Source organism: Pan paniscus, chromosome 19, assembly GCF_029289425.2.
Source record: "Pan paniscus chromosome 19, NHGRI_mPanPan1-v2.0_pri, whole genome shotgun sequence".
Taxonomy (NCBI): Eukaryota; Metazoa; Chordata; class Mammalia; order Primates; family Hominidae; genus Pan; species Pan paniscus.
In genome coordinates, this window is record NC_073268.2 from 12473810 (window position 1) to 12498214 (window position 24405).

General features: G+C 51.1%; 1 protein-coding gene across 39 annotated transcripts in view; it reads left to right on the forward strand.

Annotated features, from left to right (window-relative positions):
• MINK1 (misshapen like kinase 1) overlaps positions 1-24405 on the forward strand; it is a 64750-nt gene that overhangs the window by 32318 nt on the left and 8027 nt on the right. For 30 of the 39 annotated variants that reach the window (XM_024926123.4, XM_024926124.4, XM_024926125.4 and 27 more), the window contains exons 2-13: positions 12819-12884; positions 15373-15429; positions 15521-15646; positions 18761-18871; positions 19310-19400; positions 19881-20011; positions 20309-20363; positions 20518-20596; positions 20849-21024; positions 21509-21578; positions 21979-22189; positions 24045-24161. In XM_024926123.4, the coding sequence (XP_024781891.2) occupies positions 12819-12884; positions 15373-15429; positions 15521-15646; positions 18761-18871; positions 19310-19400; positions 19881-20011; positions 20309-20363; positions 20518-20596; positions 20849-21024; positions 21509-21578; positions 21979-22189; positions 24045-24161 (1290 nt within the window). Of the gene's footprint in view, positions 1-12817; positions 12885-15372; positions 15430-15502; positions 15647-18760; positions 18872-19309; positions 19401-19880; positions 20012-20308; positions 20364-20517; positions 20597-20848; positions 21025-21508; positions 21579-21978; positions 22190-24044; positions 24162-24405 lie in introns of those variants that run through there. The other 9 variants (XM_063598876.1, XM_063598877.1, XM_063598878.1 and 6 more) reach the window with 2 other exon arrangements.

The window sequence follows — 24405 nt, forward strand, 5'->3', positions numbered from 1 at the left end:
AATAAATAACCAGACACAGGACTAGAGGGGGAAAGTTTCAAGGATTTTTTTTTTTTCTTCCCCTTTTTCTCATAAGGACAAATGTGCTTTTGTGGAACAGCTACATAGAATAAAATGATGAAATTGTGATCTATAAAAAAAAATTAAAATAGGCTAGGCATGGTAGCTCACACCTGTAATCTCAGCACTTTGGAAGACTGAGGCAGGAGGATCGCTTGAGCCCAGAAGTTCGAGACCAGCCTGATCAACATAGGGAGACCCGTCTCTACCAAAAAAAAAAAAAAAAAAAAAAAGCCAGTATCCAGGCAGAGTGGTGTGTGTGCTTGTAGTCCCAGTTACCTGGTAGGCTAGGGCAGGAGGATCACTTGAGTCCAGGAGTTCGAGGCTACAGTGAGCTATGATTGTGCCACTGCACTCCAGCCTAGGTGACAGAGTGAGACCCTGTCTCAAAAAAGAAACGATACATGGGTTTGTGTCATCTGAGATGCAACGAAAGAAAGAAAGAAAACAAAGACATACCACAGCTATAATTACACAATTAATTGTAGAGGTTATTAATGTGTGCCTCTCTCCTCAGAACGTAAACACCAGTAAGGTAGGGACTGCTTCAGTTACTCACTGTTCTATTCCCCAGCCTAGCACAGTTTCTGGTACACAATAGGAAGGAATTAATAGTCGTTAGGTTGGCAGCCTCATGAAGTATGGACCTGAGCATTTGGAATCATAGAGTTAGAAAGTTTTTGGGCCAGGTGCGGTGGTTCACGCCTGTAATCCCAGCACTTTGGGAGGCCAAGACAGATGGATCACGAGGTCAGGAGATTAAGACCATCCTGGCCAACATGGTGAAACCCCGTCTCTACTAAAAATACAAAAAATTAGCTGGGCGTGGTGGGGTGTGCCTGTAGTCCCAGCTACTCGGGAGGCTGAGGCAGGAAAATCGCTTGAACTAGGAAGTTGGAGGTTGCAGGGAGCCGAGATCGCACCACTGAACTCCAGCCTGGTGACAGAGTGAGACTCCGTCTCAAAATTTAAAAAAAAAAAAATTCTATCTTACTGAAAGGGAACTTAGAGAAGTTAAGTGGTCCTTAAACACACAGCCTGTTGGCAGCAGAGCCAAGAATAAGAAACCAAATTCTGAGCAACATAGTGAGACCCTGATTCTACCAAAAAAAAAAAAAAATAGCCAGGCATGATGGCACATGCCTGTAGTCCCAGCTACTTGGGAGGCTGAAGTAGGATTGCTTAAGCACAGCAGTCTGAGACTGCAGTGAGCCATGATTCTGGCACTGCACTCCAGCCTGGGTGACAGAGCAACACTGCATCTCAATTAAAAAACAAAAAACTAGATCGGGTGTGGTGGCTCACACCTGGAATCCCAGCACTTTGGGAGGCTGAGGCAGGCGGATCACGAGGTCAGGAGATTGAGACTATCCTGGCCAACGTGGTGAAACCCCATCTCTACTAAAAATACAGAAAATTAGCCGGGCGTGGTGGCAGGCGCCTGTAGTCCCAGCTGCTCCGGAGGCTGAGGCAGGACAATGGCGTGAACCCGGGAGGCGGAGCTTGCAGTGAACCGAGACCATGCCGCTTGCACTCCAGCCTGGGTGACAGAGCGAGACTCCATCTCAAAAATAATAATAATAATAATAATAATAATAATAATAAACTGCACACTATAGTAGGTGCTCTTAGGACTGTTGTTGTTGTTTTTTTTTTTTTTTAAGCCAGGGTCTTGCTCTGTCATCCAGGCTGGAGTGCAGTGGCATGACCACAGCTCACTGTAGGCTCATCCTCCTGGGCTCAAGTGATCCTCCTATCTCAGTCTCCTGAGTGGCTCATACCTGTAATCTCAGGGTTACAGGTATGAGCCACCATGCCCTACCTCTTAGGATTTTTAAAAATGCGTTAAAAAAATAGGTACACGGTCAGGTACAGTGGCTCACAATTGTAATCCTAACACTTTGAAAGGCTGAGGCAGGAGGATCACTTGAGCCCAGGAGTTTGAGACCAGCCTGGGCAACATAGTGAGACCTAGCTCTAAAAAAGAATAATAATTAAAAATTTTAAAAATTGGGCCAGGTACAGTGGCTCACGCCTATAATCCCAGCACTTTGGGGGGCTAAGGTGGGCGGATCACCTGAGGTTAGGAGTTTGAGGCCAGGCTAGCCAACATGGCGAAACCCCATCTCTACTAAAATTACAAAAATTAGCCAGGTATGGTGGTCACAGCTACTTGGGAGGCTGGTAATCACAGCTACTGGTGAGGCTGAGGCAGGAGAATTGCTTGAACCTGGAAGGCGGAGGTGGCAGTGAGCCAAGATGGCGCCATTGCACTCCAGCCTGGGTGACAGAGTGAGACTGTCTCCAAAAAAGAAAAAAAAAAAGGAGTTGATACATAATTATACATATTGATGGAATACATGTGATCTTTTGATACATGCATACTATGTATAATGATTAAATCAGCATAATTTGGGCATCCATTACCTCAAACGCTTATTTTGTTGAGAACATTCCATATCTTCTAGCTCTTTTTTTTTTTTTTTTTTTTTTTAAATATCTTTAGACACAGTCTTGCTCTGTTGCTTAGGCTGGAGTGCAATGGCATGATCTCGGCTCACTGCAACCTCCACCTTCCAGGTTCTAGTGATTCTCCTGCCTCAGCCTCCTGAGTAGCTGGGACTACAGGCATACACCACCACGCCCAGCTAATTTTTGTATTTTTAGTAGAGATGGGGTTTCACCCAGTTGGCCAGGCTGGTCTCAAACTCCTGACCTCAGGTGGTCCACCTTCCTCGACCTCCCAAAGTGCTGGGATTACAGGCGTGAGCCACCATGCCCAACCCTCTTCTAGCTCTTTTTAAATTTACCAGAAAGTATTGATAACTGTGGTTACCCTACTGTGCTGTCAAACACTAGAACCTTCTAATGTTTCTTCTATTCAACTGTATTTCTGAATCCATTAACCAGCCTCTCTTCATCCCCCTGCCCTTCACAGCTTCTGGCAACCCCCGTTCTACTCTCCACCTCCTTGTGACCAGCTCTTTCTAGTCTCTGTATATGAGAGAGTCCATGTAATGTCTGTCTTTCTGTGCCTGGTGTATTTCACTTAACATAATATCCTCTGGGCTCTTCCATGTTGCTGCAAGTGGACAGATTTCATTACTTTTTATGGATGAATAATATTCGATTGTATAGATATGCCATATTTTATGTATGCATTTATTTAGGTTAACGCTATATCTTGGCTATTATAACTAGTGCTACAATAAATACAGGAGTGTAGATGTCTCTTCCATGTACTGATTTCTTCTCTTTTTTTTTTCTTTTTTTTGAGACAGGGTCTCACTGTGTTGCCCAGGTTGGAGCACAGTGGCATGATCATGGCTTACTGCATGCAGCCTCAACCTCCCAGGCTCAAGCAGTCCTCCCACCTCAGCCTCCTAAGTAGCTGGAAGCACAGGTGCACACTGCCACACCTGGCTAATTATTTATTTATTTATTTATTTATTTTTTGAGGTGGAGTCTCGCTTTGTCGTGCAGGCTGGTGTGCAGTGGCGTAATCTCTGCTCACTGCAAGCTCTGCCTCCCAGGTTCACGCCATTCTCCTGCCCCAGCCTCCCAAGTAGCTGGGACTACAGGCGCCCGCCACCACGCCCGGCTAATTTTTTTTTATTTTTAGTAGAGACGGGGTTTCATCATGTTAGCCAGGATGGTCTCGATCTCCTGACCTCATGATCTGCCTGCCTCGGCCTCCCAAAGTGCTGGGATTACAGATGTGAGCCACCGCTCCCGGCCTAATTTTTTAATTTTTAAATTATTATTTATTTATTTATTTATTTTTGAGACAGCGTTTCACTCCTATCGCCCAGGCTGCAGTGCAATGGCACGATCTCGGCTCACTGTAACTTCCACCTCCCAGGGTCAAGCAATTCTGCCTCAGCCTCCCTAGTAATTGGGACTACAGGTGCATACCACCACGTCCAGCTAATTTTTTGTACTTTTTGTAGAGACACAAGGTCTTGCCATGTTGCTCAGGATGGTCTCTAACTCCTGGGCTCAAGTGATCCTCCTGCCTCGGCCTCCCAAAGTGCTCACATTACAGGCGTGGGCCACTGTACCTGACGATTTTTTCTCTTTTGGATATATACCCAGCAGTGGTATTGCCCGATCTTACGATAGTTCTGTTTTCAGTTTTTTGAGGAACCTGCTTACTGTTGTCCATAGAGGCTGTACTAATTTAGATTCCCACCAAAAGTGTATAAGAGTTCCCCTTTCTCCATATCCTTGGCAGCATCTCTCTTTTTTTTTTTTTGTCTTTTTAAAATTATTTTATTTTTATTTATTCATTTTTATTTTATTTATTATTTTATTTGTTTGTTTGTTTGTTTGTTTGTTTATTTATTTATTTATTTATTTTTGAGACAGAGTCTCAGTTTGTTGCCCAGGCTGGAGTGCAGTGGCGCAATTTTTTTTCTTTCTTTTTTTTTTGAGATGGAGTCTTGCTGTGTCGCCCAGGCTGGAAAATGCAGTGGCGTGAACTCAGCTCACTGCAGGCCCCACCTCCAGGGTTCACGCCATTCTCCTGCCTCAGCCTCCTGAGTAGCTGGGACTACAGGCGCCCGCCATCATGCCCGGCTAACTTTTTTTTTTATTTTGTAGTAGAGACGGGGTTTCACCATGTAAGCCAGGATGGTCTCGATCTCCTGACCTCATGATCCACCTGCCTCGGCCTCCCAAAGTGCTGGGATTACAGGCATGAGTCACTGTGCCCGGCCAATTTTTTTTTTTTTTTTTTGAGACTGTTTTATTTTTTGTGGAGGAGTGGTTTCACTATGTTGCCCAGGCATGTCTTGAACTTCTGAGCTCAAGTGATCCTCCCACCTCAGCCTCCCAAAGTGTTGGGATTACAGTTACAGGTGTGAGCCACTATGCCCAGCCTTTTTATCTTTTGATAATAACCCTTTAAATGGGGTGAGATGCTATCTCATTGGGTTTTGATTTGCATTTCTTCTATTATTAGTGATATTGAAGGATTATTATTTTTAATAACAGCTTTATTGAAATATAATTTACATACCATAAAATTTACCCTTTTAAAATATTTTAGGCCAGGTGTGGTGGCTCATGCCTGTAATGCCAGCACTTTGGGAGGCCAAGGCAGGCGGATCACTTGAACTCAGGAGTTCAAGACCAGCTTGGGCGACATAGTGAAACCCCATCTCTACAAAAAATATAAAAATTATCCAGGTGTGGTGGTGTGCACCTGTAGTCCCAGCTACTTGGGAGTTTGAGGCAGGAGGATTGCTTGAGCTCAGGAGGTGGAGGTTGCAGTGAGCTGAGATCACACTACTGCACTCCAGCCTCAGCAACAAAGTGAGACCCTGTCTCAAAAAACAAACTAACAAAAATTAAAATAAAATATTTTAAAGTGGTTTTTGGTATACTCACAGACTTATGCAACCATCTTCACTATCTAATTTCAGAACCTTTTCATTATCCCCAAATGAAACCCAGTATGCATTAGCAGTCATTACCCATTTTCTCCTTCCTCCCAGCCCCTGGCAACCACTAATCTAATTCTCATCTCTTTAGATTTGCCTATTCTGGACATTACACATAAATGTAGCCACATAATATGTGGCCTTTTGTGACTAGCTTCTTTCATAAGCATAATGTCTTCAAGGTTCATCCATGTTGCAACATCTAGCAGTAGTTTATTCCCTTTGGTTGGTTGTTTGTTTTAATTTTTTTTTTTTTTTTTAGAGGCAGGGTCTCACTCACTCTGTCACCCAGGCTGGGGTGCAGTGGTGCTATCATAGGTCACTACTGCCTTCAGCTCCTGGGCTCAAGGGATCCTTCCACCTCAGCCTCCCATGTAGCTGGGACTACAGGTACATGCCACCTTGCCTCACTAATTTTTTAAATTTTTTGTAGAGATGTGGTCTTATTATCTTGCCAAGGTTGGTCTCAAACCTGCCAAGCAGTCTCAAACCACTTGACCTCAAGTTATCCTCCCGCCTCTGCCTCCCAAAGCACTGGGGTTATAGACATGAGCCACCATACCTGGTCTTCATTTCTTTTTATTGCCAATATCATTCTATTATATAGATATACCACATTTATCTGTTCATCAGTTGATGGATATTTGGGTGGTTTCTACTTTTTGGTTATCAATAATCCTCCTGTGGGCATCCATCTACATATTTTTGTGTGGATATATGTTCTCAGTTTTCTTGAGTATCTACCTAGAAGTGGAATGGCTGAGTGATATGATAACTCATTGTTTAACATTTGAGGAACTGCCAAACTGTTTTCCAAAGTGGCTGGACCATTTTACATTCCCAGCAGCAGTGTATGACAATTTCAGTTTCTCCATGCCCTCAGCAACACTTTTGATTGTCCATCCTTTTCTAGATGGGGTAGGGAGGTGATCTCACTCTGTTGCCCAGGCTGAAGTACAGTGGCATGATCATAGCTCACTGCAGCCTCAAACTCCTGGACTTATAGGATCCTCCTGCCTCAGCCTCCTGAGGGAAATACAAATCAAAACCACAATGAGATACCACTTCACACCTACTAGGATGGCTCCAATCAAAAGGATGGACAGGCTGGGTACAGTGGCTCACTCCTGTAATCCCGCACTTTGGGAGGCTGAGGTGGGCGGATCACTTGAGGTCAGGAGTTTGAGACTGGCCTGGACAACGTGGTGAAATCCTGTCTCTACTAAAATACAAAAAATTAGCCAAGCGTGGTGGCGGGCAGCTGTAATCCCAGCTATTCAGGAGACTGAGGCAAGAGAATCACTTGAACCCAGGAGATGGAGGTTGCAGTGAGCTGAGATTGCACCACTGCACTCCAGCCTGAGCAACAGAATGAGACTAAGTCTTTAAAAAAAAAAAAAAAAAAAGGATGGACAGAGTCAGGCATGGTGCCTCACCCCTGTAATCCCAGCAGTTTGGGAGGCCAAGGCAGGTGGATCTCTTTAGCTCAGGATTCAAGACCAGCCTGGGCAACACGGTGAAACCCCGTCTACATAAAAAGTACAAAAATTGGCTGAGCGCAGTGGCTCACGCCTGTAATCCCAGCACTTTGGGAGGCCGAGGTGGGTGGATCACGAGGTCAGGAGTTTGAGACCAGTTTGACCAACATGGTAAAACCCCGTCTCTACTAAAAATACAAAAAATTAGCCAGGTTTGGTGGTGCGCACCTGTAATCCCAGCTACTCAGGAGGCTGAAGCAGGAGAATCGCTTGAACCCAGGAGGCGGAGGTTGCAGTGAGCTGAGATCGTGGCACTGCACTCCAGCCTGGGTGACAGAGACTCTGTCTCAGAAACAAAAGAAAAATCAACTCCTCAAACATCCACCCTTTTTGGCTTCTTCCCCTCCATGATGATGAACGATCTTCCCTATTTTGAAAACCCTATTGTCTGACTTTGCTGCCAGCTCTAGCTGTCATCTGATTTTCCCCCTTCCTCTCAAGGTTAGACTTCTCCAGAAAGGGTGCTGCCCTCATTTCCTCAGCACAGCCCTGTCTCCTCCAGCCCCCGCTGTCTGCCCTCTGCTCACACAGCGGCAGTTCCCAGTGGTTTCCAAGCTGCTGAAGTCAGTGGGATTTTTTTCAGTGCCCTCTGGCTGCTCTGCCGCATTCGAGGCCATCACTCCCCTTATCCCCCTGCAGCCTCCATGACCATCTCCTCTTCTGGCGTCTGTTCTGCTGCTCTCACGTGTTGCCCTTGGCCATCCACATTCTCCCTAGATATCTTGTTTGTATCTCCAACTCTTACACTCACGAATGTCTGTAAATTGTATTTACAGATCCTTGTTTCTAACTGCACAATAGAATGTACCTGTGTATCCTTTAACATCCCCAATTCAACCTTCAAACCCAGCCTGTTCTCCCACAGCACAGCATGACAATAGAATGTACCTGTGTATCCTTTAACATCCCCAATTCAACATTCAAACCCAGCCTGTTCTCCCACAGCACAGCATGACAATAGAATGTACCTGTGTATCCTTTAACATCCCCAATTCAACATTCAAACCCAGCCTGTTCTCCCACAACACAGCATGGTCTTCGCCACTCTTTTTTCTTTTCTTTTTTTTTTTTTTGAGAAGGTGTCTCACTCTTTCACCCAGGCTGGAGTGCAGTGGCGCAATCTCGGCTCACTGCAACCTCCACCTCCTGAGTTCAAGCGATTCTCCTGCCTCAGCCTCCCAAGTAGCTGGGTTTACAGGTGCCCACCACCATATCCAGCTGATTTTTGTATTTTTTAGTAGAGACAGGGCTTCACAATGTTGGCCAGGCTGGTCTCGAACTCCTGACCTCAGATGATCCGGTGTTCTCGGCTTCCCAAAGCGCAGGGATTACAGACATGAGCCATCACGCCCAACCCTAAAGTGGACTTTTTACACAATCCAACCCCCTCTTAGCTTGTGGGAGAGGACCGAGGCCTCAAACAGTTAAATACTTGCACAGAGGCACACGACTAGTGCCAGAGTCGAAAACCCCTCTCCCATGCTCTTTCCACCACACCAAGCAGCATTTCAGCGGCTTTCGTGCTTTCGGTTGCTGTTATGATATATAATCGTAGACTGCCACATTTTCATATTTGAGTACTTGGCCAATCTATAAAATTATAAGGTTTTATATTTCTCATATATCGGTGAGCTCCCTTTTGTGTCTAATTCGGGAGTTCTTACATAGTTTGTGCTCAGGAAATATGTAATGGATGAATGAAATGAGATACGATTGCCTTACAGGTTTTCCCTGCTTAGGGCTTAGCCCAGTGCAAGGCAAATGGAGACACTCACTCAGAAGATATTTAGTGGTTGGATAATAACGGGGCATCGTTAAATGTCAGGCTGAGGTGTTGGGACTCTCTAAGCATTGGGGAGCCCCGCTACCAGTTCTGGGCAGAAGAGTAAAATCAGGAAAGCGCCATTTTGGAAGAGTTAAATCAGTGGCAGCAGAAGGAAGACATGGGGGAGGCTAGAGTTCCAGGAGGGAGGACGTGAGGGATTGGTCTGAGGTGGTGGACAAGCCAAGCACATGTTGAAGGGAGAAAGGACAGGGTGGCTGCGATACAGGAAAGGGAGGAGGAGGAGGAGGATTAGGCAGAGGCTGGACTGTGGTGGGAAAGTGGTGCTGCTATTGAAACATGGAGCATCTGGGTGGGGAGGGGGTGAGAGACCACAACCAGAGTGCCACGTGCAGGACCCCAACTTGCTTCTCTGCATCACCCTTTCCAGTGGGAGTTTTCAGGAAACCGACTTGAAACCCATTAAATGTCGATATCTGAACCCAGGGTGTCTGACCTCAAATGTTCCTTCCTCCCTCAGTGCCGCCCAGACACGAGAAGGAGACAGACTGGGAGTCAAGGTTACAAAATTAAAATGTACTTGTAGTGATTTGACTTGATGGTGACAGATCATTATGGCTCTAACAGGCCCACGATATTTTCCCTCTTAGATTAGGAGTGTTCAGAAAATTATGACCCTAGATCCTTTTTCCTGTCTCCCTCCTTCTCAGAAAGAGCTACAGTTTGATTCAAGAAAGGACTTCGCAGCAGTCAGTTCAGACGCCCCGGAATGGATGAGTTCTTCTGTTGGGGAGCTCTGTAGGGAACTCTATGGTCTTTGAGCCTCTAATCTAGAACTGAAGACAGATGAGATGACTTTTTTCAGGTTCCTTCCAGCTCTCAGGGTCAGAAAGACCTCTCGTTAGCCCCCTGCACTGCAGTGACAACACCTCTCTTTCCTGTGGATCCTACTGTGATTTACACCCGTTAAATATTGTTTTAGCTGTGCATGCTGGGTCATGCCTATAATATTAATGTGTTGGGAGGCTGAGGTGGGAGGATTGCTTGAGCCCAGGAGTTCAAGGCTACAGTGAGCTGTGATCATGCCACCACACTCCCATCTGGGCAACAGAGCGAGATCTGACTCTAAAAAAACAAAAATGAGGCCGTGCGCAGTTCACACCTGTAATCCCAACACCTTGGGAGGCTGAGGTGGGTGGATCACCTGAGGTCAAGAGTTTGAGACCAGTCTGACCAACAGGGTGAAACCACGTCTCTACTAAAAATACAAAATTAGCTGGGCGTGGTGGCACACGCCTGTAGTCCCAGCTACTCGGGAGGCTGAGGCAGGAGAATCATTTGAACCCAGGAGGTGGAGGTTGCGGTGAGCCAAGATCGTGCCATTGCACTCCAGCTGGGCAACAAGAGAAAAATTCCATTTCAGAAAAAATGAATAAATTTGTTAGGTTTTTCCCCCCCCCCCCCCCGAGACAGAGCCTTGCTCTGTCGCTTTGGTTGGAGTGCAGTGGTGTGATCTCGGCTCACTGCAACCTCCACCTCCTGGGTTCAAGTAATTCTCCTGCCTCAGCCTCCCGAGTAGCTGTGAATATAGGTGCCCGCCACCACGCCCAGCTAATTTTTTGTATTTTTAGTAGAGACGGGGTTTCACCGTGTTAGCCAGGATGGTCTCGATCCCCTGACCCCTTGATCTGCCCGCTTCGGCCTCCCAAAGTGCTGGGATTACAGGCGTGAGCCACCGCGCCCGGCCAAGATTTGTTTTTTTCGTAACTTTAGCTGAAGCCAAATAATTGAATGTAGACCCACAAAGTTCTTGGTCTGGTCAGCCCAGTCCCCTTCAGAGCACAGAGAAGGAACCCCCTTCAGCTGTCAATACTTTCTCCCCAGCAGGCTGGGCTGTTTTCTCAGGCTGCTGCGTGCCAGGCCTCAGCGAAGTGCTAGACATTACCTGGTGAGCAAGGAGGGCTCAGTCCCTTTCTCCAGTGAATAAGACAAGTAATATGTAGAGTCACAGTGCCTCGTGGTACATGCTCTGATGGGGCAGGCACAGGGTGCCGGGGCACGTCTCCGCTCTCCAGCTCCTCTTTGAGAAAATGGAAAAAGTGCACAGTGAGGACATTTTTTAAAAGCCTTGGGCTGGTGTCTCTCTGGTCTTCAACACGCCCAAGTCGTCTTCCTTGGGCTTATTACTTCAGTGGATGAAGTGCTTTTATTGGCATGGATGTGGGGTTTTTTGGTCGTGGGATTTTTTTTTTTCCTCCCAGAAACCCTATGTTAGCTTTCAAAATCAAGGAGAAAGGAGTTTTAGATTATATGCTTTTAGGATTATCAGCACAGAGGCCACGTGTTGCCTGGAGAGTTTATTCCCAAGTGCCATCCTCACTTTCTGCCTCCGCTCGGTCCCCGCAGCGGTGGGGACGGGCCCACCCTGTGAAACACCAGGACTGTCAGAACTGTCGGCTCTGAGGCAGGCATGGTGGCTCACACCTGTAATCCCAGTACTTGGGGAGGCCAAGGCAGGAGGACTGCTTGAACTCAGAAGTTTAAGAGCAGCCTGGTCAACATAGTGACACCCCGTCTCTACTAAAAATAAAAAAAACTAGCCAGGAGCGGTGGTGCATGCCTGTGGTCCCAGCTGTTCAGGAGGCTGAGGTGGGAGGATTGCTTGAGCCCAGGAGACTGAGGCTGCAGTGAGCTGTGATTATACCACTGCATCCAGCCTGGGTGACAGAGTGAGACTCAGTCTCAAAAGAAAAAAAAAAAAAAGAGCCATCATTCTGCAGGAGGTGCAGGAGTGTGGACAGTACTGGGCTGTATCTCTCTTCAGCTTGCAGCTCCACCTCCCAACTTCTTTCTCTCAAAAAAAAAAGGTTCTGCCAGGAGGGTGTGGGTGGCCTCCCGACCGCAGCTGTGTTGCTGAGGCCTGGCCTGCCTGCTCTTGGCCCAGGGGGAGGACGAGCCTCTTTAGAGGCTTTGTTTGAGCCCTTTGGGCCGTCTCCTCCTGGCACTGCTTGGCTCAGAAAAGTAGGAACAGAAAGTTCTCCCTTCTCAGAGGCCCTTTCTCACCATCACCTGCTGACTCCCTCCCTCCAGGTCCCTTTGGCCCCAATTGCCTCAAACCCTGGCCTGGAAGCCCTCAGTCTCAGGGGGACTGGGAAGAGGGAAGGAAAAAAGGACGGTGGCCCTGAAATTCCTGCTCCCTGCTAGCTTTCCTCATCCCTGCTTTTAAGAAGTAAGATAATAATAATGGTCATTAAGTTTTATTGGGCACACGCTCTGGTGCCAGGAACCACCTGAAGCATTTGATGGGCATTTCTTCACTTAAAATGTGAGTACCAACCCCAGAGGAAGGTACTCGGGCACCCTCATTTTGCAGATGAGGGTACAGACGCAGTTTCTCGGTGGATTTGAAATCGGGAACATGTCTTTGAAAAGCCATCTGCGCTCTGACTTCCACGTTCTCTCACTTCTATTTTTTTTTTTTTTTTTTTTTTTTGAGACGGAGTCTCGCTCTGTCGCCCAGGCTGGAGTGCAGTGGCGCAATCTCAGCTCACTGTAAGTTCTGCCTCCCAGGTTCACGCCATTCTCCTGCCTCAGCCTCTCAAGTAGCTGGGACTACAGGCGCCCGCAACCACGCCCAGCTAATATTTTGTATTTTTAGTAGAGACGGGGTTTCACCGTGTTAGCCAGCATGGTCTCGATCTCCTGACCTCGTGATCCACCTGCCTCGGCCTCCCAAAGTGCTGGGATTACAGGCGTGAGCCACCACGCCCGGCCACTCACTTCTTCCAACTTTTCCCGTAGAACATTCACTCTGAACCAATCCAGGAAAAGGGCAGCCAGCCACCAGGGTTCCTGCCACGTGCCCTCCTGATAATGCTGGTCTTCACTCCCATATCTTGACTGGATACCACTTTACCCCCCTCTAGCTCTGTAATCCTTTTCTAAAGTCCTGACACAGTATTCTTCTGTCTCCCTCCTGTCTCCTGCCCCTAGGACCCTGCTGGGATCTTTGAGCTTGTGGAGGTGGTCGGCAATGGAACCTACGGACAGGTGTACAAGGTGAGACGAATGGTGTGGACGTATGACCTCCACATCTGCAGGGCAGTCTTGGGAGGAGTGGAAGGAAGTAGATTCCTGGTCTGCAGGTCTGAAGGGGGCTATGGGAGATGCTAGAGTCTAGGGCCCTGGAAAGGTAGAGTGAGGGAGAGGAAAGAGCACCCAGAAGGAGGTACTGTTGATGCCTCTCTCTACCTGAGTGCAGAGCCAGTCCCGGACATGGTGGGAACAGGCCAGCAGCCAGGCAGGGTGGTCTGCAGCAGTGAGAGCAGGTGGAAGGGCATACGGCCTTGTGTGTCAGAACTCTCCTGGGATTCAGAGAGAGCTAAGGCCAGAGATGTGGGTTTGGCCTCTCCCCGGACCACAAAGAGACCCAGGACTTTGAGGTAGTGGGACCTAATGGGTGGCCTTCTGCAGAGGGGATGTGGCCTCTGCTCCCACAGCTGGCCTGCTGGGGCCAGAGCTCAGGCTTTCGGCTTTTGAGCTGCCCCTGTCCCTGACAGAAGTGGCAGGTTCTCAGCCACTGATGGTAGCTTTTAGGTTGGCCAGCCCAGTCCTCTCGTGTGGCCTGACCACACTGCTCACACTTGGATGGGGGGAGCCCCTCCAGCGGGGAGTAAGGTGGCCTGACCAGTGCTCACACTTGGATTGTGGGAGCCGCTGCAGCAGGGAGTGAGGTGGCCTGACCACTGCTGACACTTGGATGGGGGGAGCTGCTGCAGCAGGGAGTGAGGTGGCCTGACCACTGCTCACACTTGGATTGTGGGAGCTGCTGCAGCAGGGAGTGAGGATGCTCAGGGTGAATGCTGCCTCTGACTGGAGCCCCCTGGGGCCCGTGGCTTTTTCATCTCCAGACAGAGTGCTTGATACTGTCACAAGTCTCTTCTACATCTCTAGCCCCGTGTTTCCTGTGTCGCTGAGACCACCTGCCTTTCTCTTACACTCCTTCTCTTGCAAACTTTGGGGAAACAGGCACCCCACCCGCAATCTCTTGCCTTGTTGTTGCCATGGGAATAGTGGTGCCGTGTGCTCCTGCGTCTCTGGGCTTGGGGTCTTGAATGGCTGAGGATAAAAATTACCCATGGGCTGGCAAAGCCAGTCCATCCCCATGAGGGGCCACCTTCCTCCATCCTGCTCGTCCCCAGGAAGCCTTTGGGCATTCCTCTCCAAGCCTTAGATGCTCCCACTGGGAATTTCAGAAGGATGTTGGGGGAGGAGGGCAATGGCTGGGGACACACTCAAGAAGAGGAAGTTTCTTCCCACTAGGACTGGTGACAGGAGCATTAGCACATGTCGGCGGGCCCCTCTGTGTTTCTCTGAGTTCCCTAAAATCTCAGCTCTGTCTCTGTTCTTTCCCTATCGACAAGAATAAAAAGCTTTGTGGGTGAAGTTGATTCTGGGAGAGGCCTCCTGTCCAGAGTTGGTGAGTCAGGAAAGCACTGCAGCATTTTCTCTTGCTTAGGAGAAGAGGGTGAGGCAAAGCCCCTCCCTCCCTAGCCTCCTTCTCCTACTGCCTCCATCCTCCGTTAGGGTGGAGAAGTATCTTTCACGCCCTGCTCTAACTTTCAGACTGTAGAAAGTCCAAGCCAGAGAGGCTGGAACAGAACATAAATGTTTCTCCCTCATCTGTCTTGAGTTTTTATGGGAGGAGACCCTTTGCCTTTATTGAGCCTGTAACTTGGAAGTCCACTGTAGGTGGTTTTTCTGTTGGCCATGATGGCTCAGGAGCGCTCTCCCTCTGTCCACTCCCATGAGCAGCACATTCACTGAGGTGTGTAGCCACAATGAGGGTACTTTCTTTTTTTCTTTTCTTTTTTTTTTTGAGACGGAGTCTTGCTCTGTCCCCCAGGTGGGAGTGCAGTGGCACAGTCTCGGCTTGCCTCCCAGGTTCAGGCAATTCTCGTGCCTCAGCCTCCTGAGTAGCTGGGATTATAGGCGCCCACCATGACACCCAGCTAATTTTTTGTATTTTTAGTGGAGATGGGGGTTTCTCCATGTTGGCCAGGCTGGTCTCGAACTCTTGGTCTCAAGTGATCCGCCTGCCTCGGCCTCCCAAAGTGTTGGGATGACAGGCATGAGCCACGGCGCCCGGCTGAGGGGCACTTTGTAAGATAGAAAACAGTCGGGCCGGGCGCGGTGGCTCATGCCTGTCATCCCAGCACTTTGGGAGGCCGAGGCAGACGGATCACGAGGTCAGGAGGTCGAGACCATCCTGGCTAACACGGTGAAACCCCATCTCTACTAAAAATACAAAAAAATTAGCCGGGCGAGGTGGTGGGTGCCTGTAGTCCCAGCTATCCGGGAGGCTGAGGCAGGAGAATGGCGTGAACCCGGGAGGTGGAGCAGGCAGTGAGCCGAGATCGCGCCACTGCACTCTAGTCTGGGCGACAGAGCGAGACCCTGTCTCAAAAAAAAAAGCTGTGTCTCCTAGAGTCAAGCCCTCTCTACGCTCCGCCCTCTGAGCATAGACTCAGATCCCTCTGTCCCGCAGGGTCGGCATGTCAAGACGGGGCAGCTGGCTGCCATCAAGGTCATGGATGTCACGGAGGTAGGGAGTGGAGCTGGGCAGTGGGAGGGTCGGACCAGCGAGAAGGGAGTGTTGGGGGAGTCTCAGGGCTCAGCTCCTCCCATCTGCTTAGGACGAGGAGGAAGAGATCAAACAGGAGATCAACATGCTGAAAAAGTACTCTCACCACCGCAACATCGCCACCTACTACGGAGCCTTCATCAAGAAGAGCCCCCCAGGAAACGATGATCAGCTCTGGGTGAGAAACGCCCCCCTGCCCGCCTTCCCTCCCCGCAATCCCTGTCTCCGGGCTGTTCACTAGGACTCAGTATCAGTGCCCAGCATCTCTCCTTGCCAGCTACCCTCCCTCCGGTCTACCCAGCCTCCCCTGTCCCTGGACCCAGAGGGGCCTCCTGCCTCATGGATGGCCCCGCACTCCAGCCCCCATGAACTGCAGCATCTCATCCTTTGAGTGTTTTGTGGGGAGGGGTCCTGGCGTTTGCCCCAACCCTTCCCCTAACCAGTGTCTCACACTGTGCGATCGGCTCTTAATAAATAAATATAATCCTGGCAAAGGGGAGAGAGACCGTGGGGAGGCCATCCATCCATTTTCCTGCCTTTGAGCACAGCTCCTGGGAAAGCAACAGAACCAAAATATTTGTGGGAGATAACAGGGCCCAGACCCCTCCCAGAACCCCAGATGCTACAGAGCACCCAGCCCTTCTGGGTCATCATTCAAACCAGAGCCTGCCGCAGAGCTTGGGGCCTCCCCCAAATTCCTCCTGCCTGGCCCAGAACATTCCTAAGAGTCATTCCCCTCCCTAGCCTGGGCACTGGTGCTGACATGTTCCCCCAGCCGCACCCTTTGTGGTACTGAGCCCAGTCCCTGAGGATGGAGCAGCAGGGAGTGTGGCAATGGCTGTCGGGAGTTTTGGTGCTGACGCCAGGTCTCCCCTCCCAACAGCCATTCAGAGAAGCACTTACTAAGCACTTCTGTATACTCTGTATAGATGAGCATGAGCCATGGTCCTGGCCTCCAAGGCCCTTTGGCTTTTTGGGAACACACACACTCATGCACACAAAGAAAGGGAGAAAGGTGACAGGGAGGTCTACCTGCCAGGTGTGTGGTGGAGATCGCGGCGGGCTAGAGGCATTAGTGGCCGGGCGCCCCCTTCTGGACCTGTTGGGCACAGGTCCTCCCCTCCTCTCACTGTGCTCTGCTCTCCAAGGAGTAGGCACATGCAAATTACTTTTATTGCATATGCAAATATATGTGTCCACCCAACCTTTTCCTGCATTGGATGTGGCTTTTAGTGAAAACTTGGACAAGCATGCTGATTTCCAGGAAGACTGGTTGGAGCCATCTTCTCTGCCTCCGGGTCTCAGCTGCTCTCCCTGGGAGGTGCAGACCCAGAGCTCTCCTCATCTCCTGGCCTTGTTACTCTCTGTGCTGGAGGAGTTTCTCTCAGGGTCTTCCCAGGTTCCCTGTTGCAGCTGTCGAGGTAGACCCTATGCACTCTTTATGTCTCTAGCAGACCTAGAGAATCACTAATTCTTAGCCCCCTTTCTGCTTCTAAGTCAGGGACTGGCAAAGTTCTTCTGTGAAGGGCCAGATGGTAAATATTTCAGGCTTTGCGGGTCATATTTGCTGTCCCAGCTGCACAGTTCTGTTGTTGTACCACGAAAGCAGCAATAGTCAGTACGTAAACGAATGAATGTGGCTATAACCCCAGCACCCTCACTGCGGTCACTCACGTTTCAATGTTTTACACTTTCACATGTCATTTAGGATTCCTTTTTTTGTTTTTTCCCGCAACCATTTAAAAATGTAAAACCCAGGCCAGACGCAATGGCTCAAACCTGTAATCTCAGCACTTCGGGAGGCTGGGGCAGGAGGATCACCTGAGGTCAGGAGTTCAAGACCAGCCTGGCCAACACGGTGACACCTCGTCTCTACTGAAAATACAAAAATTAGCCGGGCGTGGTGGCATGCGCCTGTAATCCCAGCTACTTGGGAGGCTGAGGCAGGAGAATCGCTTGAACCTGGGAGGCAGAGGTTGCAGTGAGCTGAGATCGCGCCACTGCACTCCACTCTGGGTGACAGAGTAAGACCCTGTCTCAAAAAAAAAAAAAAAAGTGAAAACCATTCTTGACTTGCTGACCATATAGAAGCAGGCCTTGGGCCAGGCCTGATCCAAAGCAGAAGTTCTTTTTTTTTTTTGAGACAGAGTCTTGCTCTGTCACTCAGGCTGGAGTGCAGCGGCGCGATCTCGGCTCACTGCAACCTCTGCCTCCCAGGTTCAAGCGATTCTCCTGTGTCAGCATCCTGAGTAGCTGGGATTACAGGTGCCCACCACCACGCCCGGCTAATTTTTTGTATTTTTAGTAGAGATGGGGTTTCACCCTGTTAGCCAGGATGGTCTCGAATTCCTGACCTCATGATCCGCCCGCCTCGGCCTCCCAAAGTGCTAGGATTACAGGCATGAGCCACTGAGCCCGGCCCAAAGCAGTAGTATTTTGTTTTGGGTTTTTTGTTTGTTTGTTTGTTTTTTGAGACAGAGTCTCACTCTGTCACCCAGGCTGGAGTTCAGTGGCGCAATCTCAGCTCACTGCAAGCTCCGCCTTCCGGGTTCACGCCATTCTCCTGCCTCAGCCTCCCAAGTAGCTGGGACTACCGGAGCCCGCCACCACGCCTGGCTACTTTTTTTTTTTTTTTTTTTTTTAGTAGAGACAGGGTTTCACCGTGTTATCCAGGATGGTCTTGAACTCCTGACCTTGTGATCCACCCACCTCGGCCTCCCAAAATGCTGGGATTACAGGAGTGAGCCACCGCGCCCAGCCGTAAAGCAGTAGTTCTTAACCGCTTTAGGGTTTGGAATCCCAATGAGAATCTGATGAAAGTACTAGACTCTTCCTCAGGGAAAATGCATATACCTGCATCATTTTGTTTACAGTTTCAGGGATTCCTTGGACTCCTACTCTAAACCCAGCCCCACCCTGCCAGTTCTTTTCCATCTGTATTCCTTCTCCTCTCTCTTTTTTTTTTTTTTTTTTTTTGAGACGGAGTCTTGCTCACCATGTTGGCCAGGCTGGTCTTGAACTTCTGACCTCAGGTGATCCGCCTGCCTCAGCCTCCCAAAGTGCTGGGATTACAGGCATGAGCCACCGCACCCAGCCTTTTTCCCTCTCTGTCTTGACTTGAGGAAATCCTGTGGCCTTTGTGAGGCTTCTGTGGCCCTTGCTCTCTAGCTCATACCAGTTCTAACCCCAAGGTCTCTTATCCTCCTCCAGGAGTCTAGCAGGGGATTGGGGCAGTGGTGGGAGGGCTTGTCTGACTGATACTTTTCCTTTCGGTACCTTCCTGGGATCCTAGCTGGTGATGGAGTTCTGTGGTGCTGGTTCGGTGACTGACCTGGTAAAGAACACGAAAGGCAACGCCCTGAAGGAGGACTGTATCGCCTATATCTGCAGGGAGATCCTCAGGGTGAGCTCAAGGCCCCTCCCCTTGTCTCCTCCTCCGCTACCCTGGCTGGAGCTTCTCCATGAGCAAAGATCCTCCCTGCGCTGGGAGGAGACATCACTGCCCTCTTTAGGGAGCAGCAGGCCTGATGCGGGTGGGATGTGGAAGCAGGGTCCACACCTTGGGAAGTCTCAGGCTGTTGGAGGAGACAAGCTCCTGTTTCCAAGCTCTGCCGCTTCTCCACCTGTAACCCTGCAACTGCTGGGAATTCACCTGGAGCCACCTCTCTGAGGAAGCTCTCCAGGACAGCTCAGCTTGCTTGGGCTCCTGGTGGAGAGGGTCTGCTCCTTCAGCCCAGCCCTGTCCAGACTGACTGCTCCTTGTCCCCTCAACTCACTCCCCACTTACTCTTTCCTACCCCATCCAACACCATGGCTAATTTTTCCTGCTCTCCTGTCCCAGGGTCTGGCCCATCTCCATGCCCACAAGGTGATCCATCGAGACATCAAGGGGCAGAATGTGCTGCTGACAGAGAATGCTGAGGTCAAGCTAGGTGCGCCGGCTCCTTCTGAGGCTGACGAGGCCCTTTCACCTCCAGAACAGAGAATGAGGGGCCCCTTTTTCTCTCTGGTGGCTCAGGCCCAACTCCCTTCCTATTGGGGAGGCTCACTCCCTCCCCTTTCCCCTCTCCCCCTGGAATGCCATGCCTCCTGCTGAAAATCCCTCAGGAAGCTCTTCACCTGTCACCTGTTACGGGCCAGGTGCTCTGCAGGTTGCTCTGGGGAGATGGGATCTCATGGCCCTCCTGCCTGGGATGCTGTCCGTGATCCTTTTACCTGGGTTTTTCTCTAAGATGCTGGAAGATGGAATCGGGTTCTTCAGGATGGTGGTGGGGTAAAGGAGGGTGCTGGGGTGTCTGGGTCGGGCCAGGACCACAGCTGGCTCAGGCAAGTCCTGTGTGTGCACGCAGGGATGTGAGGCAAGGGAGCAGAGGTGACTCCCCACACTGACCCCTCCCTCTGTGTCTTCGCAGTGGATTTTGGGGTGAGTGCTCAGCTGGACCGCACCGTGGGCAGACGGAACACTTTCATTGGGACTCCCTACTGGATGGCTCCAGAGGTCATCGCCTGTGATGAGAACCCTGATGCCACCTATGATTACAGGGTATGGAGTGGAAAGTTGGGAGCATGGGGGCTGCCAAGGGCAGGAAGCAATATGGGGACCACGGGGCCTGAGCAGGCTGGGGAACAGAGGAAGGTCAGATGATGTTAGCAGTGAGGGGCTGGGGAACATCTTACGGCAAGGCAAGTGTGGGTGGGAAGATGGGATGGGTTGGAAGGCACTGCTGCAGGAAGGGGTGTGGCCCAGGAAGGCTCCTGAGAGGCCAGGATGGTGGGTGAAGACAGGTTGCAGGGCAGAGTTGTCAGGAATATTCACTTATTCCTTCTTTCCCGTCTATAGAGTGATATTTGGTCTCTAGGAATCACAGCCATCGAGATGGCAGAGGGAGCCCCCCGTAAGTTCTGAGTCTGCCGGGAGTGGGAGGGGAGGGAAAGGAAGGGCCCAGAGAGTGGCTGTAGGGAGGAGGTGGGTCCTGGGACCCTGCCGAGGAAGGGTCCTGTAGCTCCCAGTGCAGTGAAAGGGACTGAGGGTGTCTCCTCTGTGTCCAGCTCTGTGTGACATGCACCCCATGCGAGCCCTCTTCCTCATTCCTCGGAACCCTCCGCCCAGGCTCAAGTCCAAGAAGTGGTAGGTCTCTGAGAGTGTGGGCTCTGGGAAGGAAGGTCCCTGGACAAGGCCATCCCCACCTTCATGCCCTCTGTGCTCAGGCTTGGATCTCACCAGAGAAGAGATTTTGGGGGGCAGAGGGCGGTGACTGGTGTTGGGATATGAAGACAGGAGGGACGTCAAGGTGGCTTGTGGATGAATGATCCACCCTCTTCCTCCTGCACCCATCCCTTCTGAGGGGACCCTCCCAGTGTGAGCCACCACTGTTTCCAGGTCTAAGAAGTTCATTGACTTCATTGACACATGTCTCATCAAGACTTACCTGAGCCGCCCACCCACGGAGCAGCTACTGAAGTTTCCCTTCATCCGGGACCAGCCCACGGAGCGGCAGGTCCGCATCCAGCTTAAGGACCACATTGACCGATCCCGGAAGAAGCGGGGTGAGAAAGGTCAGTGGGCAGGCTGGAGGGGGCAGGTACTAGGGGACACTCCAGCCTGGCTCCTCTCTGCCAGCCCTGCTCGCTCCTGGCTCCCCTTCCTGCTCCCCTCCTTGGCCCCAGCTCTCCCTGTCCAAGGAGATCGTTCTCAAACTTGCAACCCCCAAGGGGTTTTCCCTCCTTTCCCTCCCAGTCTGAATCAGCCTTCCAAAGGAGGACCGGCCTTTCGCATCCTTACAAAAACTCCATGCTAAGCACATGTGTGTGCGAGCACAAGCACAGGCTCTGCCACACCTCAGCTGCCCTGGGACCCAGTCCCGGTCCCTGTCCAGGCCCACACCTGAGACCCGCTGTCCTCCCATTGCCCCCAGGAAGTGGGTGGGGCCCCTCATGCTTGCCCAGCCAGAGAGACCTGGTTATCCCCACCCGAGGTTTCCCTAGCCCACGGCGGGTCTGGGGCGCTGGGTGAGATAACTGCAGTGGCCTCCCCCTGCAGAGGAGACAGAATATGAGTACAGCGGCAGCGAGGAGGAAGATGACAGCCATGGAGAGGAAGGAGAGCCAAGGTAGGCCTGGCAGGCGGAGTGGGGATTGGGGCGGTCATCGCTGAGTGGGGGGACTACAGTGGTGCTTGGCTTTGGGGACTCTCGGCCTGGGGGTGGTGGGCACAGAGAGGTAGAGATTCCTGGAAACCAAATTTCTGAGTGCTAAGAAGTGGAACGAATGACTGAGCAAGAGCTGGGGAGAGAACAATTCGTGGTGAATGTGGGGCGCAGCAGTAATAGGAAAGGAGGACAGGACTGAAGACCGGGCAGAAGGGGACGGTAAGTCTCCTGACCACCTGGGAGTGGCCAGAGGCAGAGGCTTTGATCCAGTTAAAGCACCCACTCAGGCGGGCCCACGGGGTTGAGAGTGGGAACCAACAGGGTTCTGACCCCAGTGCTTCTTTGTGCCACCCCTGCCCAGCTCCATCATGAACGTGCCTGGAGAGTCGACTCTACGCCGGGAGTTTCTCCGGCTCCAGCAGGAAAATAAGAGCAACTCAGAGGCTTTAAAACAGCAGCAGCAGCTGCAGCAGCAGCAGCAGCGAGACCCCGAGGCACACATCAAACACCTGCTGCACCAGCGGCAGCGGCGCATAGAGGAGCAGAAGGAGGAGCGGCGCCGCGTGGAGGAGGTGGGCTGTCTCCGAAGGGCCCAGGCCTGGCGCGGCCTCCTCCTGACCTGCCCCGGGTCCATTAGGGCCTTGGAGAACAGGTTTTAAAATGCCTTAAATGAATGGCATTTCTGTTGAAACAAGTATATGATTTCAAATTTCATGATGAGCTGGACTTAACAAAAAATGTAATCCCATCACTTTGGGAGGCTGAGGTGGGTAGATCACCTGAGGTCAGGAGTTTGAGACCAGCCTGGCCAACATGGTGAAACCCCATCTCTACTAATAATACAAAAATTAGCCAGGTGTGGTGGCGCATGCCTGTAATCCCAGCTACTCCGGAGGCTGAGGCAGGAGAATTGCTTGAACCCGGGAGGCGGAGGTTGCAGTGAGCAGAGATCACACCACTGCACTCCAGCCTGGGTGACAGAGCAAGACTCCGTCTCTAATAATAATAAGCAATAACCCGCAGCACCCACACTGTCCACCTGCTACCCCCAAAGTAGGCCCTCTCATTGTTGAACAAAAAATAATTTGCAAGAAAACCTGCTACAGAAGAGCCTTGTGCAGTTTTGAAAATATAGGCCAGGTGAGGTGGCTCACGCCTGTAATCCCAGCACTTTGGGAGGCGGAGGATGGGGGCGGATCGTGAGATCAGGAGTTCGAGACCAGCCTGTCTAATATGGTGAAACCCCATCTCTACTAAAAATACACAAATTAGCCAGGCGTGGTGGTGCACGCGCCTATAGTTCCAGCTACTTAGGAGGCTGAGGCAGGAGAATCGCTTGAACCTGGGAGGTGGAAGTTGTAGTGAGCTGAGATCACGCCACTGGCCTGGGGAACAGAGCAAGACTCCATCTCCAAAAAATAAAAAAATAAAATAAATACAGCGTTCAGATAGTATAGTAACAAAGTCCTATCTTTTTTTTTTTTTTTTTTTAAGATGGAGTTTTGCTCTTGTTGCCCAGGGTGACAAGTGCAGTGGTGCACTCTAGGCTCACCGCAAAACCTCCGTCTCCCAGGTTCAAGTGATTCTCCTGCCTCAGCCTCCTGAGGAGCTGGGATTACAGGAATGCGCCACCACGCCCGGCTAATTTTGTATGTTTTTCAGTAGAGACAGGGTTTCTGCATGTTGGTCAGGCTGGTCTCGAACTCCCGACCTCAGGTGATCCACCTGCCTCAGCCTCCCAAAGTGCTGGGATTACAGGTGTGAGCCACCGCACCCAGCCACAAAGTCCTATCTAACAAGGTGTTACCTGGAGAAGGCCTGCTGGCAACTTCATTGCAGAAGTAGGCACAAGTTCCCTCAAGTGTAAGGGTCCCTCAGGGTTTGTGCTTTTGTTGGTGGTGGTGGTGGTAGACTTCGTGAAAGCCACCACAGAAATACCGTGAAAGTAAAGTACCACCTGGGCACTGGCGCTTGTCAAGGAGTGGGCCAGGTCCCTCTTTTCTGTGCTTTCTGTGCACGAGCACCTGGTGCCCTCTTGTGGCCAAAGGCTATCACTACGACCCACTCTATATGGACTTCAGGCAAAGGTCGATTTTAGGCTAGGAGTGCTGGGGAGGCTTGTTTTGAGTTCGGCTTTGGTTTGTTGTTTGGTGGGGTGTGGGGAGTGGAAGGTGTTGTCTAGCTAAGCCCACCCCACAGGCAGCAGTCAGTCTCACAGCCTCTCTCGTCACAGCTACCGGCTGTTTACCCGAGCCCAGCCCCGCGGGCCCTTGGGTGGGGATGGGTATAGTTGCAGAAACAAGCGGAAGCCGGTCTCTCTTACCACCCTCCGTGGTGAGCAAGGAGGGCTCCCCTCCCTGTCCATGGAGGGGCAGTGCTGACGCGATGTCCGGTATGGTTCTTAAGACCACCTGGCTCTCCCCACAGCAACAGCGGCGGGAGCGGGAGCAGCGGAAGCTGCAGGAGAAGGAGCAGCAGCGGCGGCTGGAGGACATGCAGGCTCTGCGGCGGGAGGAGGAGCGGCGGCAGGCGGAGCGCGAGCAGGTAGAGCGCCGCACCCGCATCCCTGCCCTCCCGCCCTCCCGCTCCTGCTGCCTGCCGCCCCTGCTCCCCGTGCCCTTCCCCCTTCTCTCCCCCACCCCCAGATTCCTCCTATCTTTTCTAGCTTCACTCTTTCTCTCTGTTTTCTCCCACCCTTCAACCCCAACCCTGACCCCCTCCCTCTTCCTTCCCTGCCTCATTCCCATCTCTTTACCCCATCCCTGACTCCCCGACCCCTTCCTCATCC